The 12,371-nt window shown below is 33.3% G+C and overlaps 1 protein-coding gene across 1 annotated transcript; it reads left to right on the top strand.

Annotated features, from left to right (window-relative positions):
- The first annotated feature begins 9,992 nt into the window (after nucleotides 1-9,992).
- Nucleotides 9,993-11,269, top strand: LOC108223558 (uncharacterized). Its single transcript, XM_017397882.2, has 2 exons — nucleotides 9,993-10,152; nucleotides 10,555-11,269. Exons 1-2 carry the CDS (start codon nucleotides 10,054-10,056, stop codon nucleotides 11,212-11,214), a joined length of 759 nt encoding a protein of 252 aa, XP_017253371.2. The 5' UTR covers nucleotides 9,993-10,053; the 3' UTR covers nucleotides 11,215-11,269.
- Nucleotides 11,270-12,371: the final 1,102 nt, after the last annotated feature.

The raw sequence follows: 12,371 nt of genomic DNA, 5'->3' as shown, positions 1-12,371 counted from the left end.
CTTTAGAATTTACTGATACTCCAGCTGGGTTTTTAGTTTTAAGAATAAGGAGGTTTGTAGTGGAGTAATACTATATATATATATATATATATATATATATATATATATATATATATTGGTGTATGTATATATCTATAATAAAATATAAACAAAGGGATAATTTGTAGTCATCGTCGTTTGGTTACATATTATTGGTAATTAATGAAATATGCTTTTTCTTTGCATAATTTTAAAATTAAATTGAATAAAATATATGATTTTAACTATAATGAGTTCTAGTTGAAGACAAACATGAATTCATCATGTAACTAATACAAAATAAATAATACTTTTTTTCATATAAACGAAGAAATAAAATATATGAAAAATATAATTTTTAATTAGTTAAAAAAACAAAAAAAAGATATTATAGGTAGATGATAGAAATATATATTATTTTTACTTCTCTTTTATAATATATACAAAAAGGTAACAACTAAATCTCTAGAATAAAACATAATAAATCATTCAATAAGTTTTTATCAAACTTCAATACATCATCATAGAATTTCTCATATAAAAAAGAATAAAATGACGTTAAAAATTAAACTATAGATAAGAAATTTTGAATTATATTAAGCACCGGTTGAAGGCTAATAAAAAGTAATGAGAGAAAAGGCACAAGAATCGAGATCTAAGATATAAGAAAATGTTGTATAATTAAGTTACAGACCGGTTATATTGGGCCTCTTTAGATGGGACAAGTCCAAGGGACAAGTCTATCGTGTGTCGAAGCAGTGCCAACTGCAGGCCACATGGCGATTCAGACACGTACGCAGTCAAGTCATTGAGCCAGACACACATTAGACAGCTAAACTGAAGAATGTGTGCTTCCTAGGTTTTTCTCTAATTATCCTGACAAACTCTTTAGTCCAGTAATTGAGAAATTAAAGGGAAATGGTCACTCTTCTGTTAGAAAACTTAAAGCTTGTGGATTTTATGCAAGTTTTTTTTATTTTAATCCCAGATTAAATTGGCATGTTATCAATTTATGGATAGCCGAGGGTAGAGATTGGGCTGCAGTTTGACTTGCCAAGATAATAATCATTGTTCTTGTTACGTAATTTTATAATCACTTAATTATCATTGTTCTTGCTATCGTGTAATGTTAGATTTGGTCAAATTATATGTTTGGGAAGTTTATATAATTTGGATTTAGATGTGGCCCAAATTCAAGACATTTAATTGATATATAGCCCATATGTTAGAACCCAAATTTGTATCCAAAGCCCATCTCATTTCAAATGTCATAAATATTTAGGTCATCTTTTTCTACTAGTTGCCCCTTTCTCTTCGTGCACAAATAGACGTATATCCATACATATCATTCGCTCCACAAAGCGGTAAACAAGGTAACAGAGCGAAAAACAAGGTAAGAATATCTCCATTTCTCTCAAATTCTACAAAGATCTTTCACTGCACATATAATTTGCGTATCTCTATTTTCCGTCTAGTGTTAATATATGCTTAAAGCCGTTTCAGTTTTTAAATTTAGTAATTAGGACATCTGAATTGAAGACTTAATTTGATTTGCTATTATCGATCCCTAACATTCTCGTGTATGTATTTTCGTTTGCTATTAAACTGAGTTTTGTTATTGATTGAATATATCAATTGTTTTTATATAGAAGGTAGTGATACTAATTACTATCTATTGGTAGTTACATATAGACCTTAATCTATCACCCAAAAATATAATCTCTATTGAATTGAATGTACGAGAGAAGTGGAAATGTTTAAAAGTTGTTATTTAACAATACACATAATGTGATTAGATTGTCGAAGGGGGTTGAATACAATCTAAATTTTTCAGCATCTTCGAACTTAAATTGTATCTGAAATGTGAGAACAATAAAATTTCTAGTAATGAAATGAATAAAACACAAGGATTTTCAAAATTTTAGGTGGGATTGTCTTTTCCACATAAGGGTTTTATTTGAAGAACCTTTCCAAGTAAAAATATTTTGCTGCTTACAAAGCTGAAGAGCTAACATTTACAATATTTCTATTTTGTTATACTAGGTTGCTCTCCAGTATTCTCAGATAGATAGATTCCAAGAATTACATTGCTTGAATATATATTTAAGTGTCTAGCTATTTTGACTTTATTCTACAATAGCTGTTGTCCTACACCCTTTCTTGCTTCCATTTTTAAGGAAATACTTGTCTTCTATGAAAGAGTGGTGTGCTTGAAAATTTCTATGAAAAACTTGATGTTTGTCCTTCTTGCGGTCAATATAGAAGAGAACCAATCATTCCTCTGTAATTAGTCTGATATCAACTTCAGCTCCTCGATCAGCATCAAGTTTTGTTACAGTGGCCATTAGAGTGGAAGCTGTAGAGCTTTCATGCATTTGAAATCTTTTAAGCAAGTTTTATGTGTACTTGGACTGAATTATAAAAATTCCATCATCATTTTGCGTGACCTGTAGTCCTGGAAAGTCACTCATTTCTCCCATCATACTCATTTGATACTTGGACTGCATCAGCTTAGTGAACTTATCACAGAGTTTCATGTTGGTTGAACCTAAAATGATGTCATCGACATAAATTTGAACTAACAGCAAATCTTTACTGTGATTCAAATAGAAGAGAGTTTTATCAATCGTTCCTCTATTGAATCCACTATCAATGAGAAATTGAGCAATAGTTTCATGCCATGCTCTTGGTGCTTGCTTTAATCCATATAGAGCTTTATCAAGCCTATAAACAAGATCTAGATATCTAGGATCGACAAACCCAGGTGGTTGTTCAACATACACTTCCTCTTCCAATTCTCCAATTAAGAAAGCACTCTTGACATCCATATGAAACACTATGAATTTCTTATGTTTAGCATAAGCTTAGATTATCCTGATTGCTTTCAGTCTTGCTACGGGTGCAATTGTCTTATTATAATCGATCTCTTCTTGTTGTGAATAGCCTTTTGCCACAAGTCTGGCCTTGTTTCTAATGATTGTACCATCAGAATCTATTTTGTTCCTCAAACCCATTTGGTACCTACAATTGATCTGTCTTTTGGTCTAGGCACAAGCCTCCAAACATCATTTCTTTCAAAGTCATTTAGCTCCTCTTACATTGCTGTTACCCAGTTAGGATCCTTAAGTGCATCTTCAACCTTCTTGGCTCTTCTTTGGAGAGAAAATTGTGAAAGAGACATTCATTTTGTGTAGCACGTCTTGTTTATACACCTGATTCGGGATTGCCAATGAGATGATCAGGAGTGTGATCTTCTGTCCATTTCCTGACATGAGGAAGATCACTTCATGAACTAGATGTTCCCTCTACATTTGTGGTATCTCCTTGATTATTTTATTGTTCTTGAGCTCCCCCTGTGTTATTGTTTCTTGATGATTCTTCAGTTGTGTCATGAAGGTCAAATGATTGAGATAAATCCAGATTGACATCTTGGGTGTTTGTTGATTGATTATGCTGCTCTCAGTCAGTAGTTGCATTATCTTCTTCATTTTGAGTTGAATTATCAGCAAAATTTTCATCAATATTAGCTTCATGAGGAACTGGTTTAGAAATGGAGTCAGGATCACCTTCATTTCGAAATGCTAAAGTTTCATGAGAATCTTCATCCAATCCTGAGATATTTCCATCATCAAATGAGTCATTTATAAATTCCGTAACTATCCTTGTTCTGAGATTGAATACTTTATATGCTTTTGTAGATGGATAGCCTACAAAAATTCCTTCACCAACTTTTTTTTCAAACTTTCCAAGTTGTTTAGGATGAGTTCTTAGAACAAAGCATTTGCAGCCAAATACATGCAGATGTTTGAGACTTGGATTCGTTCCCTTCAAGTTTTGATATGGTGTTACTCCATGTCCGTTAATTAGAGTAATGTTTTGAGTGTAACAAGCTTTGTTGACTGCCTCAACCCAGAAGTAAGTAGGTAACTTTGCTTCTTCCATCATAGTTCTTACAGCTTCAATTAAGGTTCTATTCTTTCTATCAACAACTCCATTTTTTTGAGGTTTTCAAAGTGCTAAAAAATTGTTCAACTATGCCTTTGTATTTACAGAATTCAGTCATTGTGAAATTTTTGAATTCTATTCCATTTTCACTTCTTAGAATCCTGAGTTTATTAGTTTTACCATCTTCCATCATATTAACATGATTAAGAAGGATTTGAGGAGTTTCATCTTTCTTGTGAAGAAAGTATACCAATGCATATCTGGAATATTCATCAACAATGACTAGAGTGTACCTTTTCTTTTTAACAAACATGATATTCACAGGGCCAAACAGATCAAGATGCAACATATGATAGGCTTCATTGATTGAAGATTTTATACTGCTCCTAACGAAAGTTCTTCTTTGTTTTGCCATTCGACATGCATCATAGAGACCATCAAGGAGATACATCACTTTGGGTAGTCCTCTTACTAGATCTTTCTTTACTCACTAATTTATATTATTGAAATCTAAACGAGAGAGTTTCTTGTGCCAGTTCAAACTATCTTCTACTGATGCCTTGCTGATCACAAAGGTGGCAGGACCATTATTATTTGTGTGAAGGTTGGCTTCATAGATGTTACCATGTCTACAGCCAGTGAGAGTATTCTTTCTTGTAGATTGGTTAATTATCTCACAGTGATTTGAATAAAAAGAGACATGATATCTTCTGTCAGCAATTTGACTGATGCTCAATAAATTGTGCTTCAATCCTTCCACAGAGCTACATTTTCAATAATGACATTTCTTATTAGAAATTGCCATATCCCAGTGTTTGTCCAATGTTGCCATCTCCATAGGACACAGATGGGACAACGTTCCTCTCAAACTCTAACATCAGGCTTTATTTTTAGTCATATATCCAGAACATCCACTATCTAGCACCGGAACATTCCTTTCACTGCCTTGCAATTAGTCATGAGAGATTAATTAGAGTTTTTGAGAACCCACACTTTTTGGAATCTCTTGGCATTTATCTTCTTTGTAACATTGTCTGCGGAGTTAGAAGCATGCTTGGTATTAACAATATCATTCCCATTAGAATCTACAATTTTATTGAACTTAGGCAATGGTTCATAATTATTCTGATACAGACTATGATAATCTAAACAAGTATAAACAGAATGCTAGAAACTTTCACAATAAGAACAAGGATTTCTTGTTTAAAGTTCATTGATTTTTTTGCAATATCAGACTTACGAGCAACTTTTGGTTTCTTCTTACTCTTCTTGCAGTCAATAGCCAGATGATTAGAGTTACCACAGTTAAAGCATGTTTATGTTGGAGCACATATTCATAATTGTTCCTTTTGTTTATACCCTCCTTTCCATTTTTGTGTCTCTTGATGTTTTTCTTCAAGGGCTTTCCTGTAGTTTCACTAATTTTTCTGTTGAGTTGTCCTTTGAATAACAATCCCATGTTCTTTCTTTTGTTCTCCTTCTTTTCAACAGTTCTACTTTTATTGTTTGTGATTGTTTCATTTTTAGAAGTTGGTTCTTCGATAGAAGTAAAGTCAATTCTTGTTTCCTTAGAGGTAACAAATTTATTGGGAGTGATCTTAGGTCTAGTTTTGTTATTAACCTTTTGGTTTTCTTCTGGTTTTTCCTTATAACCTAGACCTCCTTCCAGTTTCTTCCTATGAGCATTTCCCGAACTTTTCTTCTAGAGTCGGTCCATTGACTGATTTTATCCTTTTCAGTTTTAAGTTCTAGCTCTAGATTTGCACATCTCTTTTTCATTTGATTCTCATTGTTCTTAGCAATATCTCTTTATTTCTTAACTTCTAACATGAGAACTATTTCAGATTCAATATAATCATTTTTTGTTTTCAGATATAATATTTTAGTGAGCAGTCTTGTATTCTCAAGAGATTGACTTTTAAACCTAACATGAAGAGATTGAAGAAAAGATTTTAACTCAGACATATTATCAGTATCAAAATCAAACGTTTTAGTGATTACCTTATCAGTTAATGATGCAGTTAGTGTGACATCCTCATCAGTAGTACCCATAAGAGCGTAATTGATTTTCTCATCTTCAGAGTTTGAGGAATCCATCCAGGCCTAGTTTGATGAGATCAATGCTTTACTCTTTCCTTTGTCATCACCAGTCTTTGTAGAGTCAGTAGCATAATGTCTCATTTTCTGACACTTGTAGCATTTGATTTTAGAAAGATCTGCATTGCCTTTCTCTCCATCAATAATGTGTTTCTTCTTGAACCTATCTCTTCTTTCATCTGAGGACCATTTTGGAAATCTTCCTTGCCTTTGAGCTCTTCTGAACTTCATTCTTTTGAATCCTTTGACCAGCATAGCAAACATCTCATCAAACTAAGCATCCTCGCCGTCAGTATTAGTGCCCTCTTCAGTATTTCCATCAATATCTAATGATTCATCGGTATCTGATGCTTCCCTTGTGAGTTTTTTGCTTGATGTCTTCAATCCGCTTGGTTTGCTAGATCTGATCTAAGCTTTCACGATTGTTGACTTAGCCTTTAAATTTCTCTTATTTCTCCTTTCTTGAACTTCAAGATCATGAGTTTTAAGCATTTCATAAATTTCATCAAGTGACACATTATTCAGATCATATTGATGTATGATAATTGAAGTTTGATTATTCCAATCTTTAGAAACAGAGCTCATAAATTTGGTATTTGAGAACTCTAGCTCATACACCTTACCAAAGAGAGATAAGTTGTTAAGAAGAGTTTAAAACTTATCATACACATCGGTGAGACTTTCATCAGACTTGGCTTCAAACTGTTCCTACTCTTAAATCAACAGCGCTTGAGTGCTTGGCTGTTTTGCGTGCTATAACTCTATTAGACATTACGGAGTCTAAACTGTTATGGAGAATAGTTCTGACCTTTGCATCCTTGAGAATTTCAGTCTGCTCCTCAGGTTTGTCATCTTAGATTTCGTCTTCTTGACATTAGTGTTCAGGTACACCATAAACTTGTGGAACTAGTTTCTTGGAAACGTATTGACCATTAAAAATTCTGTCATGGAAGTCAAGATCTGATGCCTTCAGATACATCATGATTTTGACTTTTCACGTAGCATATTTAGATTTCTTCTGTATACGTATTGTTATGCTTTCATATTTGTTCGTCGACATGTTTTCGATCTTTACTGATAGGAGTTTATCAGCCTGCTTTGATACCACTTGTTGCCCGAATAAGAATCAACTATAGAAGGGGGTTGAATACAATAGAGTATAACTTTTCGACTTAAAAAAAATAATGAACACAAATATGTAACTTTTGAAATCAACGTCTATTAATTAAAAATAAAACTATTACAAAAGTCTCTCAAGAAAAACAATCTTTCTAGAGAGATTCTAGGTTATCACAATATTCGAGTAAAACATTTCTATTACGCAAACCTAATATTGTGTTTATATAGCACATAGCTATCCTATCAATTACAGGATATGTTCTAGCTAATTTTTATCAGTTTCCATACATATCCTAACTAATATCAGTAAAACAATTCAATCCATGTGTTGGCTTCTATTTGTGGAATATATCTTTTCCGTAAACCTGATACGCATCAGTTACTGACCAGCTTGCCATACTGATCTCCGCATCCTGATAACATTACTAGATACTGATCAGTTCTGTTCCAAAATCATGGCCATCATTGAATCATTATTTGTAACATACACAATTATGTGATTTTTATTTCGAATTCTATAATTATCTTAGGACTTTTGAGGTGATTATCAATCATATAAAGTATATATGTACGGTTTCGTGTAAGCATTTGACAGGATACATCAAAATGATAGTCTATATCATGTGTGATCCAAACTTTCATTTAATATGTGGCCGGATCACAATTATGGGGACACATCAAAGTGATAGTCTATATCATGTGTGATCCAAACTATCATTTAATATGTGGCCGAATCACAATTATGGGATCTTGTGTTTGTCATGGTGGTCTTCGGATACCTAATGTTTCAGATTTTAGATATTCAAGAAATATAATTCTAAATTTTATGTGGTGTGGACTAATAATGGTGAAGATTTTTTTTAGCTACTTGATAAAGGTACTTGTCATTATTTGAGTTTGTGGCGAGGGAACTCTTTATCAAATTACAAGGCGTTTTTTTTAATGTTAAGACTAATTTGCTCGAAATAGTATCTAGAAGGCATTTGATTTTTTTAATAAGCATTGTAATAACCCAGAGATGCTAGTTTCTTTCTAAAAAAGATTAGAAAAATAGGATTGATTTTTTTTATCCATTATAATCTTTGTGTAGAAGAGAAACAATTTTTAAGGAACAAGTAGGACAATACCAATCCAAAGATCGACGGAGAAGATGATAATTTTTTTTATTTTTTCTCAATATTGATCAACAGACAAGTGCAATGAGTTTAGAGGTGGTCTTGCAAAAACAATGCTCCCAAAATATATGGTGCACAATGCACATGGTAGATTTATATGAATTGAAAATTTTAAATTTCATCATTTAATATATTAATGTATAAACCAATTTAGTGTAGGCTAGTTCCCTGGTCCAAGACCGAAAGGGTGTGAAAACTGAAAAGTTTCAATGAATGGTACCAATATGTTTGTACTTATTTATCACCTAGTGGGCGACTGAAATTCAGTTTTTAAGTATTGTAAAAAATTAATTGTATTCTCAATTGGAATTATGTAGGCAATGGCGACAATCACAGACTTACCCTGTGCGCTTGTGTATTATATCATATTTCTGTTGGTGAAGTCCTCAGGTGGAGCAGCAGATTTCGCCAGAATTATCTCTGTGTAAGACCTTGCAATCCAATTTATTACCCCCTCTGTCCCATTTAATTTTATACGTTTCTTTTTCACTGCTCGACACGCACTTCAATGCTCCTATAAAACATAGTTCTACCACTTATTTTTAAAATATTCTTTTTTTGAATAAAAATATAACATTCAAATTTTTATTCAAAAAGAAAAAATCTTAAATTTAAGTTACAGAACTATACTTTACAGGAGCATTAAAGTCCATGCCGCGTCTCCGTCCCCCAATATATATAAATCAGGAGGACAGAGGGAGTAAGTTACAAGGAACGTTAAATATACACCTTTCTCATGAGTACCTTTATAGTGTGTTACATATTTATAAAGGTCAAATTGTTGGTTACAAGTTTAATTACATGCATTAAACTATTTATGTTTTACAACTTTTTCTTAAATAATTTTTTTTTACATAATTATCGATTTGTTGAACTTTTCAATATATAGTAAGTTTAATTGTTAGTTTAAACATATGTAGTTTTAAACTCCCCATCTTTTTAATTGTACTTGCCAAGGTTGAATTCTACATCAATGAAATAAATATTTAAATTTTGACATATTGGGGAGAATTGAACTCCTTAATACTTTGGATAAGAACCCCCATGCTCTGGTGAAAACTTAACAGAAATACCCGTTTTTTTTAAGAACACATGATATACACATTTCTCATGTGGGTGTCTCCTTGTATTTCTGGAATTTGAAAATGGTCGTATAATATGATTATTTTATATAGATTATAGTATAATATGATTATAAGAATTCATACAAATTTGAAAATGGGTATACTTGTTGCTTTATGGGCTTCTTCAGAGTGGTGCTCTCTTGTCAATTGGGCACCACATTCGGTAATATGATTTTATGAGAAATTGGCTGATTGTCAGTTGAGACAATCGGGAGCTGCATAATTGAGACCCGCATTGTGGCCTCTACACTCTTGATAAATCTTATTTCAGCCTTTGGTCGTACGTGTTACGAAACTTTTAATCATATGTATACTTTCATTCTTACCTTCAGTATAAAGTATTTTATGTTTTGTTTTGTAGTTATTTCAAGTATACATTATTAATACATAAATATATAGGCATGCCCGCAGAGTAGTTTATGGGTTTTTGTAGTAAAAATAAAAGATCTTGTACATATTTTACATTCAGAGGGTCTCTAACATGTCTCTGTCAATCTTTTGGTTGCAGTTGTAGAGATTTTCATTTGTATGCACAAGATGTATCCGTTTTAAAGGCTGTCAATTTTAATATTAAGATGGAATCTGTGAACTTTTACGATTTCCTAAATGTCAAAGGCCTACTCGTTAAATGTTCTGAAGCGGGTAATGTAACTGCTCAGCATGTGCTCGGGAAGGTAACAGATCATCCTATCTAGTTTCTGTTCTTTCGGTGGGAATCATTCGTCATTCCTAATAATCTGCTTTCTAAATGCGTTTTATTTGATGTTTTTTTTAAAATATTACTCCCTCCTCTAATTTGATATATCGGGACTGTTCATAACATGAGACAAATCACTAATTTCCGTATAATCTATAAGACTAAATATAGTCATCACTGATTTTGTTAGTTTTGTATTTATGAATACTTTAATACGGTGAAGTTTTTATATTTAATACTAATATGAAATTAAAGATATCAATGATCAAAAGTGTGTGTTGGCAAACATGATGAAGACAAACACGAAAAGTATTTAGGGACGGAGGAGTAAAAAACTACTTGCCTACTGAGGAGCATAACATTTGTTCATGCTACGCAGGTGATATTGCTGAGCTCTACTCATTTGTTACATAGTGAAGGGAAACTAAAAGTTTTTGGTGTCAGTCCTTGTGATCGTTTAAAGCTTAAACGTTTGATTCTAGACAAAAATGTTCGCGCGCACAGTAAAGTTAGTTCTTTTATGTCCTATTTTTCACGTCTACAAGTACGCACCAGTGACTCACCAACAAGATTGGTTCACCACCAACTTGTGAAGCTGTTCCTGATTAATGGCAACCATGACGACTTCATCGAAATGGGTATATTTCTAAGGCTTTGTATACAATACTTGATGAGTGATACTAGAGAACTTTGCCTCCTCAACACCTTCATCACGAAATTGGTTAGACGTGCTCGTTATGTCGGAGATTTGGCGAAGGCTAAGGAATCATTTAATGACTGCTTTAAAGTGGTTAGAGAAATCTTGGAACTGCACCCTGATAATTATTTTGACAAGATTTCTGGGAAGTATAGGTGTCTTCGACATCTATGCCTGCAAAAATGTCATATGGCTGACCTGGGTTTACAAGAGGCATTGAGTGATGAAAATTTTGTGGAGGAACTGAGACAAGAAGTGAGCGACCAACTTGGTCAATCATACATTGATTTGAGTACTGTCCGAGCTATGGCACTTGATCGTTTTGAGGACCAGTTTGAATAAGTTTATACATGCAAGAATTGTAAACTTTTAAGGGGTGTTAAGACTTCAGATTATTATTAAGAGACTGGTTTTTTGTTCTGCATTGTACTCAGAGCAGACTCATAAACATGTGCAAACTCTTTTGTGCTTTAAAAATTGCTTTGTATTTGAAATTTAGTCTATGTTTGATCAATAGGAAAGCACAAAAGCACAGCACCAATCCTTTTGATAATGACAGTGAGTTAGATAAGCAGAGGACATACGAGAGGATGCCTCTCAAGTGGCAAGGCAAAGAATTCCAGCAAGACCCATGCCAACCTTCATTCAAGGCAACAGCACAGGTAGGGCTGTTCACGAACCGAGCCGAGCCGAGTTTTGACCGAACCGAGCCGAGTTTTAATTTTTTTTCTGACGAGCCGAGCCGGGCCGAGCTTTTTTATCGAACAAAAATTGTGTTCAAGCTCGGCTCGTTAACTAACGAGCCGAACACGAGCTTGTTCGCGAACAAATACAAGCCGAGCCGAGTCGAATCGAGCCAGAAAAAAAAAAGGACAAACCGCTAGTTGACTCTTAAAATAGCTAACCAAATAATTTTAATTTTTTTTAAACTTTGTTTATATCACTAAAATGTATATATGTTAACATCCATACGGTTGGATCGGTAAGAAATATTTTTTAAAATATTGAAACACTAAATTAGGATTAAACACTAGTTAGCGGTACTAGTTAACCTTCTACTTGACTGTTAAAATAGCAAACCATATAAAATTATTATTTTCCGAAATTTTGGTAACATCACTAATATATATATATATATATATATATATATATATATATATTAATTATATGTTGAACTCTGAGTTCAATAACATATTTAAATTATAAAAAAAACTTCGAAAATATTACATTTTTTCGAGCTTTAACGAGCCGAGCTCAAGCCGAGCGAGCTCGAGTCGAGCTCGAGCCGAACATACTAAAAGCTCGGCTCGAGCTCGTTTACTTAACGAATAATTTTTTGTGTTCGAGCTCGAGCTCGTTAACTTAACGAGCCGAGCCGAACGAGCTCTTAACGAGCCGAGCTCGAGCTTGTTCGCGAACAGCTCGGTTCGTTAAACAGCCCTAAGCACAGGGACCTTTTATCACACTGAAATCTTTAAAAGACTGCCCAATAACAATGG

Source organism: Daucus carota, chromosome 5, assembly GCF_001625215.2.
Source record: "Daucus carota subsp. sativus chromosome 5, DH1 v3.0, whole genome shotgun sequence".
Lineage (NCBI taxonomy): Eukaryota > Viridiplantae > Streptophyta > Magnoliopsida > Apiales > Apiaceae > Daucus > Daucus carota.
This window is presented reverse-complemented; position numbering and strand designations above follow the sequence as displayed.